General features: G+C 38.1%; 1 protein-coding gene and 1 pseudogene across 37 annotated transcripts in view; both read right to left on the reverse strand.

Moving 5' to 3' along the window:
- PIAS2 (protein inhibitor of activated STAT 2) overlaps positions 1 to 20921 on the reverse strand; it is a 181550-nt gene that overhangs the window by 145911 nt on the left and 14718 nt on the right. For all 37 annotated transcript variants that reach the window (XR_013525878.1, XR_013525879.1, XR_013525880.1 and 34 more), the window contains one exon: positions 8025 to 8499. Coding sequence is in view for 29 of the 37 variants with exons in the window: in XM_035270958.3 (XP_035126849.1) it covers positions 8025 to 8499 (475 nt within the window). In the remaining 8 variants the exon portion in view is untranslated. The remainder of the gene's footprint in view (positions 1 to 8024; positions 8500 to 20921) is intronic.
- LOC144579054 (rab GDP dissociation inhibitor beta pseudogene) lies at positions 100 to 1464 on the reverse strand (annotated as a pseudogene).

Raw genomic sequence — 20921 nt, forward strand, 5'->3', positions numbered from 1 at the left:
GCAAGCCAGTTTGGTTAAATTTAATAGAATGTGGTAACTGCCAATTCTGAATAGCCACTTCATGAAAACAAGTTAATACATAATATTAGACACATGAAGGGGAGGAGTATTTACTGGCATGGTGCTCTTTATTCTCTCCATTTTGATTACAAAAGCAGGCCTTACAATATTGATTTCATATCATACACATTATTTGCCAAATTTCAAATTTGTCCTAAAGATAATAACATGTACTGTTGTTAATCTTCCCCATTGATGTCACTGTTCTTGCGTTTCATTTCCTCAAAGTCCAACTCTGATCCTGTCATCCTCTTACAGATGTTTTTAATGTCATCACACTTTGTCTCAAAATGAGTGGTAGCATCATATGTGTGGGAAATAAAGATCTGGCTTTCTGTTCCTAAGTCTTTCGGTACCAGGAGGTCACTGATGCTAACAAATTTCTGTTCAATCGGTTCCAAGAGTGCCAAAGCTGGTCTGATTTCCTCCTCTAGCTCCTTGGTTTCCACAGTTGTATTAACTACAGCAATGTACTTTCCTTGTGCCGCTACATTGTGCTCAGAGGAGACCATGCAGACATAGATACCCGATTTTCAATTAACTTGGTTCTGTAGAATAATGATCTGGCAGGAGTTGGCATCATTGGTGTTCTTGATGGGGTGGCTGAGGATGAAAATAACTCTGATCACCTGGCTCACCTTTCTACCTGATCTTTTACACAGCTGGGGTCACAGATGAGCTACCTATTGCAAGCAATTTCTGCTTCAGAGATTACACCAATTACTTTTCCATTCTGCACAATGATTTCTCCAATGGGTTTAGTCAGCATATAGGTACCTCCATAAACAGCACTTTGCCTTATAAATCCTTGGGGCAGTTCTCCAAGGCCATAGAGTAGATAAAGGTATGGACTTTTGCCATATCTTCACAAAGACTCACTGTAAAGTTTAATTCTATTAATGGTTTCACAACATGGTTGGTCTAAGTAGTCATCAGTTCTGTAAAGTGCAAGAGCATAACCAGAAAGATCTATAACATCTTTACCTAAATCAAATTTCTTATACACCTCTCGCATTGTGGTATTCTTAGGATCAATGCCTTCAAAAGTTCTCAGATCTTTTTCATCGAAGTTGGCAGCATAAACTTGGAATTTCCTGAAGTGACATTTTTCAAACAGTCCCACTAAGCTAGACACCAGGGCTTCTGCTTTAGTGGAAAGAACTTTGTATATTTTTCCATGCTCATAAACAAAGCTCCCTTCAGTCACTTTAAAATCCAGATAGTGAGTTACCTCTGCATAAAGCAGCATCCTAACCAGCTGACCATTAGCCATAAGGAATTTGGGAATCAGATCAACACTACAGTCTCTTCCTCTCTCCACTGACTCTGGTGGTGATCCTGGTATTTTAAATCTTTTGTATAAATCTTCCAGTGATATTATAGATGCACTCTCTCCTCCACAGTTTCAATCCATATAAAGAACTTTTTTGCTATTCACTGACATTATACCTAATAAAGATACATTCCATCAGACTGATGCCCAGCACGATCACATCGTAGTCCTCATTTATGGCAGGGCAGGCACGGACACAGTACCCAAGAAAGGAGAAAGTGCAGGGGCTCCATGACCACCCTCCAAGGCTGGGAGGCACTCTCGGGCTCAAGGGAAAGAGGAAGAGAGAGGAGAGGAAAATGGAGCTGGCGAGACCAGCCACCACCTCAGAAAAGAAGAGAAGCACTAATGTATCTTCTTAAATAGAATATACTCATTCCAGTTTTTTTACTTTGTTTAGATCAATAAATGTGCTGTGCTATAAGAACAATTCCCTCAACAATAAAGAAATACATACAGCTACTGGTTTCAAAATCCCAAGAAGTTCTAGAATGACATTTTTGACCTTGTGTCTGTTTTTCCTACCATGGCTCTTCTAGTCTCTCCCTTGTTGTTAACTAATTCCTACTCAATAATATGTTGACGGCTTAGAAGTCATTTAATTAATTGTATTTAAATCACAATACACAGCCTAGCCTTAGAATGTCAAAAATATGTGCACTGAAACACAGATTTGATCCCATCTCTTTTGACTTTGTACAATTTTTATTTCTCAGGTCCCAAATGTGAAAAGGTATCTCCAAAGCCGTATTCTAAATATGTGATTTTCACTGAACTTCTATTTTTCTAAGTAATTTCAACATAAAACCCAATCATTTAAAAATTAAGGCAACTTCTAAATGTAACTACATTGGTTTGATGCTATGGCTCTAAAAGTAGTCAATTAAAGGTCATCACTAAAATGATTAAATTTTTTCCACTTTTATTTGGCCAACTATGTGGTATTTTGCTGACATTTTAACTTTCTACCTAAATTCTACAACATAATTTCTTATATCCAATTGCTTTATAAATCTGACATCAAAAGATTACACCTTAAGAAAAATTCTTTTTTTTTTTTTTTTTGAGACAAAGATTCATTCTCGTTGCCCAGGCTAGAGTACAATGGTATGATATCGGCTCACTGCAACCTCCGCCTCCCAGGTTTGAGCAATTCTCCTGCCTCAGCCTCCAGAGTAGCTAGAATTACAGGCATGCATCACCACACCCGGCTAAGTGTGTATTTTTAGTAGAGACAGGGTTTCTCCATGTTGGTCAGGCTGGTCTCGAACTCCCAGCCTCAGTTGATCCACCCACCTCAGCTTCCCAAAGTGCTGGAATTATAGGCATGAGTCACTGTGCCTGGCCCTTTTTCTTTCTCTTCAGGGAAGACAAGATAAGAAAATGTTTATAAAAACAGTGACAGGATTCCTCAAAAACGTTAACAGTTTTTAGTTCAAGGGTAAAAAGTGTGTAAGCCAGGAGGCTATGTGTATTTAAGCTATGAGGCATTCTAATTTAAGCTATGAGCAAAATGCAGGGAGTTTAGTTACTCTTCAACACATAGTATCTCTGGCATTATTTTATCTAAGCCAAATGAGATCGATTTTTTTTTTTTGTGAACAAAGAAGGAAGGTAAGGAAACAGAAAAGGACAAGGCCTCTCCCATGTCTCGTTCTTGGAGTGCCACTGAACAAAGGCCTACTGCAACATCTTCACTTAGTCCCCAGTCTTCTGTCCATGTCTCTAAAACACATTCCATTATAACTACCACCCTACAGACCTTCTTATCCTCTCTGTCCTGTACTTAGCTATATTCCTGAGGGGTCTCATGAAGCAGGGCTACCAAAGCATATCACTAGCCTGAATCTTTCCCAGAAGATATAGAAAGTAATAAATTTGCTATTCTTTCAACATAAATGAGGAAGAAAACACTTTTTTAAAAAAGCAATAAATTTACAATAACTGCTGAGACAGAAACATATAAATGAGCCACGACACTATGCATGATACTGTCCAAATGCTGTGACAAAGGAGAAGTTAGAAAACAAACTAGGGTAATATTTTAATTAGATAAATCAACTGTTTAAAAGAAAGGCTAAAGATAAAAGTAAAATCATAAAAGATGACTGCGTAATAAGCATTTAAAATACTTGGTCCTGTTACTAATTTTAAAAATAAAAATCTAAGCAAGACACAAGTTTTCTTCCAAAAATCCCCAAGATTTGTTTTTAATAGCACCGAATAAAGGCAAAAAGTAACGAGATATAACAGGCATTCTCTCATTTTGCTTGTGAAATTTAAACTGGCACTAAAATAATTGGGCAACATGCTATCAAGAGTCTAAAACATTCTTACTACTTGATCCAATAATTCTACTCATATGACTTCATAAAAAATAAAATAAAACATGAACAAACACTCAAACCTTATTTCAAAATGAATGTAATAAAGAGATAAAATGCAATACTCCACTTGCTTGGATGACCAGTTTTGCTAAAATAAAGCAAAAAATTGAAGAAAAAAAACAAGCCACCTTGCCTGCCACTAGTCAGGCCACACTGAAGCTTCATTAACTAGCTCTACCCCTCACAACCTTCTGACTTAACCAAGACAGACTGCAGTACAATCCTTCAAGACAGAAAAAAAGCACAGATATGTTTAAGTTTTCACATGACCGAAAATAAAGAAGAGTTTCCCAAGACAGAAAGAAAAGCAATCTTAGAGATTAACTGTGAAATGTCATTTCCCAATCTATTTATTTATTTATTTATTTATTCATTTATTTATTTATATTTTTTTGAGACAGAGTTTCGCTCTTGTTACCCAGGGTGGAGTGCAATGGCGCAATCTAGGCTCACCGCAACCTCCGCCTCCTGGGTTCAGGCAATTCTCCTGCCTCAGCCTCCCGAGTAGCTGGGATTACAGGCACGTGCCACCATGCCCAGCTAATTTTTTGTATTTTTAGTAGAGACAGGGTTTCACCATGTTGACCAGGATGGTCTCGATCTCTCGACCTCGTGATCCACCCGCCTCAGCCTCCCAAAGTGCTGGGATTACAGGCTTGAGCGACCGCGCCTGGCCTCCCAATTTATTTTATAAAGAAATTCAAATATCTCAGTAAATAACTTCATTAGGCAGTAAGAATTATAACACAGCAAAGTTAGCAAAAATTTGTTAGTCATATGTATCAATTTTTAAAACCATAAAATTTCTCAAATTTTGTAAGCAATTGATGGGCATTAAATAAAAAGCTTAAAAAATGTGTATCAAACTCCCTGTGCCACTTTAGAAATAAACATAAAAGGTTTATTTCTTAGAAAAGCAGTTTAAAAGCTACATTAAATAGAAAACAAGTCCCTTTATAAAAGTATGAAAAGTATCGAAACACAAAATCAGGATCAATAAATAAGATTTGTGTCTGTTCCCATTCACACAGAAGCAATCTGAGTTTTCACATCATAAGAATGCTTGAAGTTCTAGCCAGAGCAACTAAGCACAACAAGAAATAAAAGGCATACAAACAGAAAAGAAAGAAATAAAATGATCTCTGGTCACAGATGGTAGGCTTTTATATACAGTAAACCTTAAAGATTCCACACACAAAAAACTGTTAGAATAATTGAATTCAGTAAAGTAGCAGAATACAAAGTCAACATACAAAAATCAATTGCATTTTTATAAACTAATAAGAAGATGAAAAGGAAATTATGAAAACAGTTCCATTTATAATAGCATCAAAAAGAAAAAAATATTTCCAAATTAACCAAGAAAGTGAAATACCTGTACAATAATAACTACAAAACATTGCTGAAAGACATTAAAGGACATATAAATAAAATCTTAAGATATTAAAGAATGCATAAATAAATAGAAACACAGCTCATATTCATGCACTGGAAGACTTAAAATTTTTCCCCACGAGCCTATGTGGGAAAAGGAAGACTTAATATTGCTAAGGTATCAATACCACCCAAAGCAATTTACAGATTTACTGCAATTCCTCTCAAAATCCCAATTTGTTTTCCAGAAATAGAAAAATCCATTCTGAAATTCACGTGGAATCTCAAGATTGAAGAGCCAAAACAATTCTGCAAAATAGTTAAGAGCTAAAGAATTCACGGTTTCTGATTACAAGGCATATTACATAGCAACAGCAATCAAAACTGTGGTACTGGCATAGAGACAGACATCCAGACCAATGGAATAAATCAACGGTCCACAACGTTTCTGGCACCAGGACTAGTTTCATGGAAGACAATTTCTCCATAGTCCAGGGGAATGGTTTACAGATGAAATTGGGCCGGGCGCAGTGGTTCACGCCTGTAATCCCAGCACTTTGGGAGGCCGAGGCAGGTGGATCACGAGGTCAAGAGATCGAGACCATCCTGGTCAACATGGTGAAACCCTGTCTATACTAAAAATACAAAAAATTAGCTGGGCATGGTGGCGTGTGCCTGTAATCCCAGCTACTAGGGAGGCTGAGACAGGAGAATTGCCTGAACACAGGAGGCAGAGGTTGTGGTGAGCCAAGATTGTGCTGTTGCACTCCAGCCTGGGTACCAAGAGCAAAACTCCATCTCAAAAAAAAAAAAAGAAAGAAACTGCTCCACCTCAGATCAGCCATTAGATTCTCATAAAGATCTTGCAACCTAGATCCCTTACATGCACAGTTCACAACAGGGTTCCTGCTCCTATAAGAATCTAACGCTATTGCTGACCTGAGAGAAGGTGGAGCTCAGGCTGTAATGCTTGCTTGCCAGCTGCTCACCTCCTGCTGTATGGCCTGGTTTCTAACAGGCTGTGGACGGGTGCCAGTCCATGGCCCAAGGGTTGGGAACCTTGGAACAGAGAACCTGAAAATAAAACCTCACATACATGGTCAAATGATTTTTGACAAGGGTGCTAAGATCCTTCAATGAGGGAAAGAACAGTCTTCAACAAATAGTGGGGAAAAACAGATATCCACAAAGAAAACAAAGTTGGACACTCACCTAATGCCATATATAAAAATTACCTCAAAATTGATCAAGCTTAAATGTAAGACCTAAAACTATAAAACTCTTTGAAGAAAACAAAGGGCAAAATCTTCACAGCATGAAATTTAGCAATGATTTCTTGGACATGACACCAAAGGCACAGGCAACAGTAACAAAAAATAGACAAACTGGACTTTCATGAAAAAATTTTAAGTTGTACAACAAAAGACACGATCAAGAGTAAAAAGGCCAATCCACAGAATGGGAGAAAATATTTGCAAATCATGTATCTAATAAGGGATTATATCCAGAATATATAGAGAACTTCTAAAGCTCAACAACAATAAAACAAGCCAATTCAAAAGTGGGCAAGAGACTTGGCTATACATTTCTTGAAAGATACACAAATGGCCAAAAAAGCATATGAAAATGTACATCACCACCATCACTACAGAAATGCAAATCAAAGCTACAATAAGATACCACCTAACACCTATTAGAATGGCCACTATTAGGGAAAAAAAAAAGGAAAATAAAAGTGTTGATAAGGATGTGGAGAAACTGGAACCCTTGTGCACTGTTAATGGGAATGCAAAATGGCGCAGCTGCCATGGAAAACAGTACAGTGAAGCCTCAAAATATTAAAAATAGAATGACTATGTGATCCAGCAATTTCATTTGTGAGTATACAGCCAGAATAATTGAAAAGCGGGGTCTCAAAGAGATACCTGTATACCCATGACCACAGCAGCATTATTCACAATAGCTAAAACGTGGAAGCAACCCAAGTGTCCATCAATAGATACGCAAAATATACTATACTATACCACATAAACATGGAAGTAAAATCAGAAGAAACAGCTAAAATAATTAAGATTGTTGCCTCTTGACAGTGAGATGGAGGGCTGGGTAGTGAAGTGAGCAAAAGATTACTATTTTTCTTTAAAAATTTATACTACTGTATTATTTAGGCTTAAAAAGAAAGGAAATTCTGACAAACTACAGCATGGAAGAACCTTGATGACAATATGTTTTGTGAAATAAACCAGTCACAAGAAGACATATAACGTATGATTCCAATGATATGAGGTACTTGGAATAGTTAAAATCATAGACAGTGGAAGTAGCATGGTGGCTGCCAGGGCTAAGGGGAGGGGAGGAAAGGAAAGCTATTGTTTAATAGATAAAGAGTTCTGGAGATGGATGGCAGTGATGGCGGCACAACAATACCAATGTATTTAATACCACTCAACTGTGTACCTTAAAATGATCAAGATGATAGATTTCATATTATATGTATTTTACCACAGTAAAAGAATTGGAAAAGAACACTCAAATTATATGAAATAAAAAAATTTTTTTTTAATTTTTATTTTTAGTAAAGATGGGGTTTCTCCATGTTGGTCAGGCTGGTCTCAAACTCCCAACCTCAGGTGATCCACCCACCTCAGCCTCCCAAAGTGCTGGAATTATGGGCATGAGCCACGGCACCAGGCCGAAATAAATGTTCTTAGATTTCAGTCATGGTTGCCAAATTTTTATCTATACATTAAAACATTCAGCACTGATGTCTCAATTTTACTACATTAACAGCAAATCATGTATCAATAGTCGAAGGCCTCTCGTTTCATTTACTCTCTTGTTCAGAAGAAACTAAATTCTCTAACACTTACCTAAACTCGTGGGCTTGATGAGAACATCAAGGACATCATAAAAGGGCAGATTTTTTAACTGCACATCAGGATGGACAGGAGGAATTGGGGGAGATGGCTGCTGCATCTCAAATGTGGGCTTAGTATCTTGAAGCAGCACAGAACCAACAGGAGAGGATGGTGAGTGAGGTGTAACTGAAGTGGAAGGCAACGAGTGGATTCCAGCCACGGCCAAGTCAGGTTCTACAGGTGATGAGCTACCATCCAAACTGAAAACCGATGATTTGATTGTGGATAAATCAGAAAGTCCTTCAAGAGTTCGTGGATATCGGCGTCTATACAATTCTCGGATTTTAATCTGAACCGCAGGGCTGCAGCCACTCTTCAATAAATGCAGCGCCCTCATCAGGAGGTCATGCTTGCGTCCACTTTTATTCCGTCCAGCAAAGCCTAGTAATACTTGTAGTTCAGAAACCCTAAAACTAGAAACCATATTCTAAAAGGAAAGAAAAAAAACAGAAGCCAAGTCACCCTTAAGCATACAAAAATCCTATCTAAAATATACTGTAAAATGTGATTTTTCCAGCATTCTATCAACTGGCATGTGCTAGTAACAGCATTTCACATACCACTTAGAGTCACTACCATTCGTAAGACAATCCCGTAAAAATTACATTCAAGTTATGCTGTTAATTATATTTTGTTGCATGAGATCTTAATTTTGGTAATCTATAGTCTATTGGTTTCTACTACCACTTCCTTATCTGATTATGCTCTAATATACACAGATTGCTTTATGACTATAAAATCTATCACCAATGAAAACATTCCTTTTCAAAACCAACCCCTCCCAATACGCAACTTAATGTTTGTTACAGAATTATCACCAGTTAACCAAACAAATTAGATTTTCACAGTGTTTGATGTGCAAATTTTGATGCTGAGTAGTCAATCTATTAAAAAAAATCTAGACAGCACTGTGATCTAAAATGCAATAAATGTTTTGTCCCAACTCAAACATTAAGGAACAGACAACATAATAAAAGATATTTTAAAATATTAAAGCTAAAAAGCACATACATCTGATTTAGCAGTCAGTCAAATTTCTAAAATGACTCAAATTCCCAGCTGGGTATCCAAATGGGAAAAACACCTTTGAAGAGCAAGGAAATGAGCAGTCATCAATCTTAAAGGGCAACATTTCCTCCACACTACTCTACTGACTTGTGCTTGGGTGTAAAACAAAGGTTATAAGCAGTTCCAGCTTCACATTGCATCTTCTATTTTTTTTTTTTTTTTCAGCAAAACTTGGTATTTTTAACCCCTTGCAGCCTCAGGAATCCACCAACTTAGTGATTTCCAGTCACTGAACTCAGAGGCAAATCACCCTTGGGTCAGATGCCACACATGCAAGAAAGAGGAGGAAGATCTGAAGCTGAGCAAAGCCCTGTCCATCCTGTCCCCATCACTCCCCTAACCCAGATCGTGCTACACACTCAACAGTTACTTGGGATTCCTTTTCAACCTGTTCTTCTCAACAGTATAGTGGCAATGTGAGGCAGTTGCTCTGTACTTTTAAGTCTCAGGGATGGCCCAGAAGCAATTGTTTAAGACCCTGTATGGCTTTTAAATACATGCTAGTTTACTAAAATGCAAAAATAGATTTAAATATACCAAAGTAATCCATGTACACTGTACCATAACTGTACTTTGTGTTCTATATATGTCTCCATATTTCATATTGTACAAGTCAGAAAATATTAAATTGTAATCCTGGCAAGCATTTTATACTCTAATTCAGTGCTGTCCAACACAAATGTAATAGCAGTCATATTAAAAGAATTAATTTAGGCCAGGAATGGTGGCTCACACTTGTAATTCCAGTGCTTTTGAAGCCCAACACAGGAGGATCACTTGGGCCCAGGGGTTCAAAACCAGACTAGACAACATAGTAAGATCCCTTCTCTACAAAACTTTAAAAATTAGCTAGCCATAGTGGTGCATGTGCCTGTGGTCCCAGCCTCTCAGGAGACTGAGGCGAAAGGATCACTTGAGCCCAGGAATTTGAGGCTACAGTGAACTGTGATCACAACACTGTACTCTAGCCCTGGGCAACATCAAGACTGTCTCGAAAATAATAATAATAAATTAATAAAGTTATTTAACCCAATATATCAAAAGTATCATTTCATCTCAACATGTAATTTTTGTAATTTAAAAATAATCATTTTTTAAAATATCAGTGGGGTATTTTTTCATATTACGTCTTTAATATCTGGTAAATATTTTTTACTTATGATACATCTCAATTTGGACTAACCACACTTCAAGTGCTTAAGACCCACATGTGGCCACTAGCTACCACATTGGGCAGTGCAGCTCTAAATCATTAATAACACACATACCACAATGCCATAGTCACTGTATTTCAACTTGCTTTATTTCCTCCACATGCAAGATGAAGATTTTATTCATCTTTGTTGTCTTACCTTTACAGTGCAGACAACAAAGATAGAAAACAAGAAAATTTTTGGCCTCTCTCACAACAAACCAGTTACAGCTTACTCAACATCTCATGCATTAAATGGAAGACAATAGCTTCTTAGGAAGGGTTTACCCATGTAAGAAATAACGATGCATCTTTCCCAAAGTCCTCAATCTTATTAAACACTTCAACTGATTGCAGAACTCTAACACTAAAAAAGGCAATCACACCAATACAACATAACTATGATTTTTTCAGACTAACTCAGAATTCATTACTTTGCTTCACTCCTTATACTTATTGTCAGATATTCTTCATTCTAAGGGAACTTGTTTTACAGAAATGACAAAATACAAAGTCACCCTACCTAAGCTTGACTCTCAAAGGAATTTCTAGAGGTCTCATTATCTCATATTTCCAGTGATAACGTTATTTGGCGAAGGATGTTAAAGCAACTGGCTGTTGTACATAGACAAATAAAAAGTAAGAAAGAGATAAGGGCTTAGATTATGAATATCACAGAATTCTGAACAGCCGATAGGACAGTCTTTGCATTACAAAATGCTACAAAGATCAAGTACTGCTGGACACACAGCCAAAGGTAATGAAGTCAATAGGGCCCCGTGAAAAACTTCAGGCCAGCAATCAGCAGCAGTTGTTGTTCAAGCCCAAGCACCAAGACTTCGGACCCTGGGAAAGTCATTTCATCCCTACGCTCATCAATTTCTATTTTAGAATGATAACAAACACCCCAAAAAAGTTAGCACTTACTGATAAAATAATCTCAAAGCAGCTTACTAAGTAAAATTTTATGAATACTTTTGTTGTTGTTTTTTGCAAATCTTACTAGATCCCACTTCCTCTTAAAGTAATACCTACTTTTTTTTTTTTTTTTGAGAGGGAGTTTCGCTCTTGTTGCCCAGGCTGGTATGCAACGGTGCAAAGTCGACTCACAGCAACCTCCGCCTCCCAGGTTCAAGTGATTCTCCTGCCTCAGTCTCCCGAGTAGCTGGGATTACAGGCATGTGCCACCATGCACGGCTAATTTTGTATTTTCAGTAGAGCCAGGTTTTTTCCATGTTGGTCAGGCTGATTGAGATCACCTCAGGTGATCCGGCCACCTCGACCTCCCAAAGTGCTGGGATTACAGGAGTGAGCCACCGTGCCTGGCTTTATTTTTTAACTTAGTCTTCCATCAAGTTTCAGGTCCTTCCCCCAGTGAGTGGGTATGGTGAATAGGGAGGGTCACCAGAACCCTCATGGGGGGATAAGGTTAGCATGCTATGAACACTACCAAGACTAGATTTCAGTTGTTTTTCTCCACCAAACTCTGACATCGGTATCTTTACTCTAATGTTTTTCAAGCAGTTTTTCCACTCCACCGTGCTGCCTTCCAGAGGCTCCCTAGTCTGCCCACTTCAGTTAAAACTGCTATGTGCTCTACAGAGGAATTTCCCTACAGAGAAATGTGTTGGCCTAATTTTGTAAAAAGATACATAATCTAATTTCCAAACAAAAACTAACATAAATTAAGAAAAGAGTTTTAAATCAACTTTGTTCCTTTAACAAAGGTAAATAAACACAAAAGTATTAAAACTTTTAAAGCTGGAACATTATGTAAGTGAAACACTACATACAAAGATGAAGGCAAGCTGAAGGTGCTACATTCAGAAACTACCTCATTAGGCCAGGAGCAGTGACTCACACGTGTAACCCCAGCACTTCAGGAGGCCGAGGCGGGTGGATCACTTGTGGTCTAGAGTTTGAGACCAGCCTGACAAACATGGTGAAACCCGTCTCTACTAAAATCACAAAAAATTAGCCAGGCATGCTGGCAAATATCTGTAATCCCAGCTACTCAAGAGGCTAAGGCAGGAGAATCACTTGAAACCAGGAGGCAGAGGTTGCAGTGAGCCAAGACCGTGCCATTGCCTTCCAGCCTGGGCAACAACAGGAAAACTCCACCTTGGGTGGAAAAAAAAACCTCATCAAACAGGTATATATGATAGTAACATGTAATCACCAGTGAATAAAAATATTTCCCTGAGATAGCTCTTCAATTCTGAAACATGAGACAGAAACTGCCAAAATAGCCTGGAATTTGGGGAAGTGCTAATATGGTTAGAAATCATGGTAAAGGTCAGTACAAACTCTGTAGATTCCCCATCTGCTATAATGTATATCATACAGGAGGAGACGAGAAGCTGCTGAGGGCAACTAGCAAATTGCATTATTAATATTGCCTATTCCAGCTACAATATTAAAATAATCCACATCAGGCCAGGCGAGGTGGCTCACACTTGTAATCCCAGTACTTTGGGGAGTTGAGGCGGGCAGATCACCTGAGGTCAGGAGTTCAAGAACAGCCTGGTCAACATGACAAAACCCCATCTCTACTAAAAATACAAAGATTAGCTGGGACTACAGGCCCAGCTACTAGGGAGGAGGCAGGAGAATTGCTTGAACCTGGGAGGTGGAGGTTGGAGTTAACGGAGATAGTGCCACTGCACTCCAGCCTGGGCCACAGAGCTGAGATTCGGTCTCAAATAATAATCATCATCATTTATATGTAGGCATAAAGAAAAACCACCAGATTAATATAATCTCTCAAAAAAGAATGACCAAGCTAATGCCATACATAAGAGGAACTACGTGGCAAGCCAGAAAGATACTCCAATTCCTAACTACTTCCTCTTTTCAAAGGTCATTGGAGGCCCCAGTTCCTGGTCCTGTATTCCTAGTGAAATCATGTAATCCCTAAAAGAGACTAATGGATTTCATCCTTACAACATAATGATTACAATAACTCCTATGCTAAAGAAATCAAATTGAAAACCAACTATTAAAAGAAACAATAAAGAAAATGCTACATTTCAAAATCAGGGTGAAACATCTCCCTAAATGCTTCTATTATTATACAATAAGGATTTAAAATAAAGTAGTCAAGAAAGAAAAAAGTAACACCAAATTAAAGGGAAAGGGCTGGGGAGAGTTACAAGCTGAAAGCAAAAAAGCAAAAAGAAATTCCTTAGAAAGAAAAATGCTGGCTGGGCAAAGTGGCTCATGCCTGTAATCCCAGCACTTTGGGAAGCTGAGGCAGGCGAATCACACCTGAGGTCAGGAGTTCAAGACCAGCCTGACCAACATGGAAAAAACCACGTTTCTACTAAAAAAAAAGAAAAAAGAAAAAAAATTAGCTGGGCATGATGGCGCATCCTTGGAATCCCAACTCCTCAGGAGGCTGAGGCAGGAGAATTGCTTGAATCCAGGAAGGGGAGGTTGGGTGAGCAGAAATCGAGCCATTGCACTCCAGCCTGGGCAACAAGAGCAAAAGTCCATCTCAAAAAAAAAAGGGGGGGCAGTAAAGTCAGACCCACAAAAGTGAAAGTCAAAAAATGTACAGTCTTAAAAATGAAAAAAAAAAAAGACCAAAAAACAAATGTCTTTTAACCAAGAGAACAGTGTATGTAGCTATATACTCTAATAACTTAAATAGAGACAAAAGTGGTTTCCTAGAAAAATATAAATTACCCCACCTGATTCAAGAAGAGGTATATTGTCTTGCCCTCCCCTCCACATAGAAAAACATCTACCCAGACAAGACAGCTTCATAAATAAATTCTACCAAGCTTTCAAGGAAAGGATGGAATTCTGTTCCTTAAACTGTTCAAGAGAATAAAAGCCAGGGAGTTAAATACATACATGTTAGAAGACAAATACAGGAAAATGTTGAACACAAAACACAGCATTCAAACAACATGCAAATTACTGGTTTCGAAACTTCAGCAGGGAAGTCCACCCTCCCCAACCAAACTTTTAGGCAAAAGCCTATTAAACAATGGGTGTAGTATGCCATCCATTCTTTCTCACTTCTCAACATGGACCTCAACATGGAAGTCCTCGTGTAACACAATTTATAAACCAATATTAACACATCAATATTTCCTGTGAGTGTAGACATAAAAGTCCTCAATGTGCCCAATACAGTTGGCCAATATAAGAATGGTTTAACACAAATTATGTAAATTACTTGGTTAAGATCTCTCTATCCTTATAGTCACAGATTGAAGATTTATGTATAAAAGTATACAATCATATGGAGCTTCCTTTTAAATTATTTGGGGTAAGCAGATGGGGGCATATGTGACAAAAGACTGGAGCTGATAACTTGTGAAGCTGGGTACTGGGGACATGAAGAATTCTCTATCATTGTAAATTTAAGAATATCTCCATAACTCAAAAGTTTGCTTGAACAGGAGAAACTGGGTCCAGGACATGTGGGGACTCTACTATCTTACCAAGCTTTCTGTAAATCTACAGGTACTCTAGATTGAATTAAACGAAAACTGTTAGTCTTTTTAAAGATGGGGTAGGCAGGGCAGGGTGGCTCACACCTGTAATCCCAGTACTTTGGGAGGCTGAGGCAGGCGGATCACGAGGTTAAGGAGTTCAAGTCCAGCCTGACCAACGTGGTGAAACCCCCGTCTCTACTAAAAATACAAAAATTAGCTGGGCATGGTGGTGCGTGCCTGTAATTCCACCTATTCAGGAGCCTGAGGCAGAAGAATCACTTGAACCCAGGAGGCGGAGGTTGCGGTGAGCCTCTGAGATCACACCACTGCACTCTAGCAAGGGTGACAGAGCAAGACTTCAGCTCAAAGAAAAAAAAGAAAAAAAAAGACGGAGTAAAAAAGCAATTACAGTATAAACACTATTCCCCATAAAAGGAACCCAGATTCCTAAGGGAAATGGCTGACTGCAGGTCTGGGACAGGAAATGCACAAGATGAACCTAGAACATTTTATCACATTAGAAAACAGAGAAGTTATCAAAGACTACTTTATCAAAGACCACTGAGGCCTTGTCTGAAGGACAAAGAAAACATCCAGAATGGGCTCCTAGTGGCCTAAGATGAGACAATTTGAGCATCAAAAGGAGTAACAACTGCATTGGATTCAAACCCATTAAGTACAGTAACGTTTCATTTTCTTCATAATACTTGAAAAGTCACTGATCAGCCCTGTGCAGCGGCTCACACCTGTAATCCCAGTACTTTGGGAGGCCGAGGCAGGTGGATCATGAAGTCAAGAGTTCAAGACTGGCCTGGCCAATATGGTGACACTCTGTACTAAAAATACAAAAATTAGCTGGGCATGATGGCATGAGCCTGTAATGCCAGCTACTTGGGAGGCTAAGGCAGAAGAATCACTTGAACCAAGGAGGCGGAGGTTGCAGTGACCTGAGATTGAGCCACTGCACTCCAGCCCGAATGACAGAGTGAGACTCCATCTCAAAAAAAAAGTCACTGATCTCCTTTAAAGAATGTTAAGGGAAGAATTCATTATCATTCTGATAACTGATAAAAGAGAGACAATACAAAAAGATTTTTGGTTTGAGTAGAAAAGCCATGTGATTAACTGGCTAAATGCCATATGCGCTTTTGAGAAAATTCTATTTGTTCCTGATGAAACCTCTCAATAAATGTGAGAAATGGGAAAGTTCTTCAAACTTTATATCTTTGACTACATTATAAGGAGTTACAATCTCTTGCTCTATGGCCATTATCCACTATTAGCATAAACATATACCTATCAAAAAGGAAAATATATATATATACCCATGTATATATATTCTCTAAATCAGCTACATCTTAAATCAGCTACCTTGACTACCGGCATGTCTAAATAGGACTGGGCAAGCTCTAAACCCTGGTACATTCCATTCCTTATTTGGAAACCCTCCTGACCTCCTGACTAGCTTCCTCTTCTTCCCTGTCTTCTTTCCCCTTATCTATTCAGGAAATTTTCAAGTTTTTTAAGCCAATCGGGTCAAGCATAGAATGTGAGGTCCCATTCTGGCCAATGGAAACTGGACACAGCAGTAAGGCAACTGCTTCAGGTTATGAAAGTTATAAATGTCCCTGTCTCCTTGTTCAGGTGTGCTCTGTTGGCAAGACTGCCAGTGAGCTGCACCCTTTCTGCAGAAACTAAAATAGTCTTGCTGAGTGATCCATTTCTGGGTATAGATTTTTCCCAACGTTATAAACCTGTTTCCAACATATACAAAGGGAATAATTTTTTTTTTTTTTTTTTTTTTGAGACAGAGTCTCACTCTGTCACCCAGTCTAGAGTGCAGTGGCACAATCTTGGCTCACTGAAACCTCTGCCTCTGGGATTCTCCTGCCTCAGTCTCTCAAATAATTGGTATTACAGGCACTCACCACCATACCTGGCTAAATTTTGTATTTTTAGTAGAGACTGGGTTTTGCCATGTTGGCTATGTTGGATTTGAACTCCTGGCCTCCAGTGATCCACCCACCGCAGCCGCCCAAAGTGCTGGGATTACAGGCATAAGACACCATGCCTGGCAAAGCAATAAAACATTTATAAAGTAACATTTACTATTTACAAATGACAAGACTCTCTATATTAGAAATATAAGAAAATTCCTCTGAAATATTTAAACATTAATATTAAGGCAACAAAATATCTAATTTTCCATATATCAAACATATTTGCAAATGACTGAAAAAGAGGTATTTAAAAAAACCTAAGTAACACAAAAACATAAAATACAGAATAAAATTTAAGATTTTACAAGAAGTGCATTAAAAAACTACAGAAAAGAAGCTTTGAATAAATTAAAGAGACTGTATCACACATGTTACACTAGATAAAAATACTCAATACTGAAAAGATATCAATTCTTTCCAACTCTAAGTTATAAATATAAAAAAATTCCAATGACTGATTAATGAGTTGAAGCACTTAATAGACCAAAACCTTAATAAAGAATAAAATATACAATATGGCAGGTCATGATGAATAAAATGAACAAAAGTAAAGGAGGAAGGGAAATAGCAAGTGAAGAAGTAGAGGATCTGCCATTTTAAAGGGGAAGGCCTCACTGAAATAGTAATTTGAATAAGTAACTGAAGGAGAAGGAAAGCACCCAATGGATATGTGAGGAATAGCATTCCAAGGCATTCCACAGCAGATGCAGAAGTCCTAAGGACAAAAGCAGAATTAACACACTCAAAAGAGAGTGAAATGCAAAAAGCCCATCACTGCCAAACCAGAGTACTCTAGGGGAATGAGTATCTGTTGTTGTTGTTGGAGACAGAGTCTTGGCTCAGCTGCCCAGAGTGCAGTGGTACAAACACTACTCACTGCAGCTTCAAACTCCTGAGCTCAAGTGATCGTCCTGCCTTGACCTCCAGAGTAACTGGGACTACAAGCACACACCACGATGCCTGCTATTTTTTTTTTATTATTATTTTTAGTAATGACAAGATTTCATTATGTTTTGCAGGCTGGTCTCAAACTCCTGGGCTCAGGTGATCCTCCTGCCTTTGCCTCCCAAAACCACATTGGGCCCAGAATGAGTATTAAGATCACAGAATGATGTTTGTTTCTGATCACAGAAAACAAATATGGAGGAGGAGTTAGTCAACTAAACAAACCTTTACTGTATGAAATAACAGTATCAAATTTGTGAGGTTAAGAAAACACAGACCTTATACCGAGATCATCAGGAAAAATATAAATTTTTTTTATAAAGGATGAAAACGCTGACCAACGATGGTATATAAATTGGTAGTAAGGTGCAAGGATGCACTTTGGGAGACCAAGTGGATGAATCACTTGAGCCCAGGAGTTTGAGACCAATCTGGTCAACTGGTGAAACTTTGACTCTGTCAAAAATACAAAAATTGGCTGGGCGTGGTGGCTCACACCTATAATCCCAGCACATTGGGAGGCCAAGGCAGGAGGATCACTTGAGGTCAAGAGTTCAAGACCAGCCTGACCAACATGGTGAAACCCCGTCTCTACTAAAAATACAAAAATTAACCAGGTGTGATGGCAAGCACCTGTAATCCCAGCTACTCAGGAGGCTGAAGCAGGAGAATCTCTTGAACCTGGGAGGCGGAGGAGGCAGTTGGCCAAGATCGCATCACTGCAATCTGCCAGCCTGGGCAACAAAGTTAGACTGTCACAAAAAACAAAATTAGCAGGGCATGGGGGTGCATGCCTGTAATCCCCGTTATTCAGGATTACTTTGGGAGGCCAAGTGGGTGGATCACTTGATCAAGTGAGGCGGGTAAATTACTTGAACCCAGGAGGCGGAAGTTGCAGTGAGCTGAAATCACGCCACTGCACTCCTGCCTGGGCAACAGAGCGAGACTCCATCTCAAAAATAATAAATAAATTGGCAGAGAGGCGGAGGTTGCAGTGAGCCAAGAGCATGCCACTGCACTCCAACCTGGGTGATAAGAGCAAAACTGTCTCAAAAAATATTAAAAAATAAAAATAAAATAAAGAATACCAATTCAATATCATTTCTTCCAGAAAACAGGAGAACATTTCCAATTCATTTTATAAACCTAATATTATCATGATAAGAAAACAAAACAAAGACAACACAAAAAATTAAACTACAAACCAATATTCATCATGAACACAGACATTAATATCCTTAACAAAACATTAGCATATAAAATTCAACAACATATAAAGAAAATTATAAACCATGGTCATTATGCACCATGACCAAGTGAAGGGTTTATTCTGGTATGCAAGGCTGGCTCATTATAAGCCACTGCTGCTCAGCATTTTCATTGTGTCTTATCTTTGCATTTATTTTTAGATCTGTAAAATACACCATATTAACAGCTACAAAAACAAATCACATGATCAAGTCAATCAATGCCAAAAAAAATTTCACAAATTCAACACCTGTTTATGATTTTAAAACCCTCAAAAACAAGAATTGAGAAGAGCTTCCTCAATTTGATAAACATATCTACAAAAAAAAAAAAAATTAGAGCCAACATCATACCCAGGGGTGAAAGATTGTTTTCCCTTTAATATTGGAGCTGAGGCAAAGATGCCTACTATCACCACTCATTCAACATAGTACTAAAACTTCTAGCTAGCAGAATAACAAGAAACGGAAGTAAAAGGAATAAGAGGTTGAAAAGAAAAAACAAAACTATTTGTAGATGGAATGATTATTTACATGGAAAATCTCAACAAATATACAGAACAACTCCTAGAACTTGTGAGTTCTGCAAGGTCCCAGGATATAAAATCAACTTACAAAAACTAATCACACCTTTATACACCAACAAAGAACATGTGAAAAAAAAGTTAAAAACATCACGATTTATAACACTCCAAAGAAAATTAAATGCATATGTAAAAATGTAACAAACATGTACAGGACTTATATGCTGAAAACTATAAAACATTGAAAAAAATCTAAGAAAATCTAAATAAATTCTTCATGGATTGGAAAACTCAACATAGTCTAAAGATGTCAACTTTCCCCAAACTGATACAGAGGTTTAATATAATTCCTATCCAAATACCAGCAAGACTTTTTGTAGATATAGCTGAGAGTATTCTAAAATTTATATGGAAAAGCAAAAGAAATATTAATAGAGGAGCCAAAAGAGCCAAAACAATTTTTAAAAAGAATAGAGAGGCCGGGTGCAGTGGCTCACACCTGTAATTCCAACACTTTGAGAGGCCAAGGTGGGTGGATCACAAGGTAAGGACATTGAGACCATCCTGGCAGACATGGTGAGACCCCGTCTCTACTAAAAAATACAAAAAATTAGCAGGAGGCTGAGGCAGGGGAACTGCTTAAACCCGGGAGGCAGAGGCTGCAGTGAATGGAGATTACTCCATTCTCCAGCTGAGCGACAGCAAGACTCTATCTCAAAAATAAAAGAATAGGGGGAGAGGAATCAATCTATCCCATTTTACAACTTAGCTAAGACTGATAGACTACATGGTATTAGTGGACAGGTAGACACAGAAATCAAGGGAACAGAAATAGACCCCAGAAATAGTCATATACATATATGCCCAAATAATTTTTGATGAAGGTGAAAAATTAATTCAATGGAAGAAACACAGCCTTTCAATATGTGGTGCAAGATCACATGGACACCCACAGACCAAAAAAAAAAAAAAAAAAGAATGAATTTCAACTTAAGTCTCATACCTTATACAAAAATAATTCCAAATGGATCACAGAGTCAAATGTAAAAACTATAAAACTGTTTTTTTTTTTTTAATAAGCAGGAAAATCTTCAGGATCTAAGACTAGGCAGAGTTATTAGATTTGAAACTAAAAGCAAGATCCATAAAAGCAAATATGCCACACTGGACTTGACACAAATTAAAACTTGTGCTCTACAAAAGATCCCTTTAAAAGGATAAAAAGACAATCAACAGACAAGACCCCTTTAAAAGGATAAAAAGACAATCACCAGACTCAAAGAAAATATTAACACTTGCAACCACATGTCTTACAAAGGACTAATATCCAGAATATACCTAGAACTCTCAAAACACAACAGGAAAAAAAAAGAATTCAATTAGAAAAAGGACAAAAGACACAAAGAGACATGCTATGGATGGGAA

The sequence above is a fragment of the Callithrix jacchus genome, chromosome 13, assembly GCF_049354715.1.
Source record: "Callithrix jacchus isolate 240 chromosome 13, calJac240_pri, whole genome shotgun sequence".
In the NCBI taxonomy this organism is placed as follows: domain Eukaryota; kingdom Metazoa; phylum Chordata; class Mammalia; order Primates; family Cebidae; genus Callithrix; species Callithrix jacchus.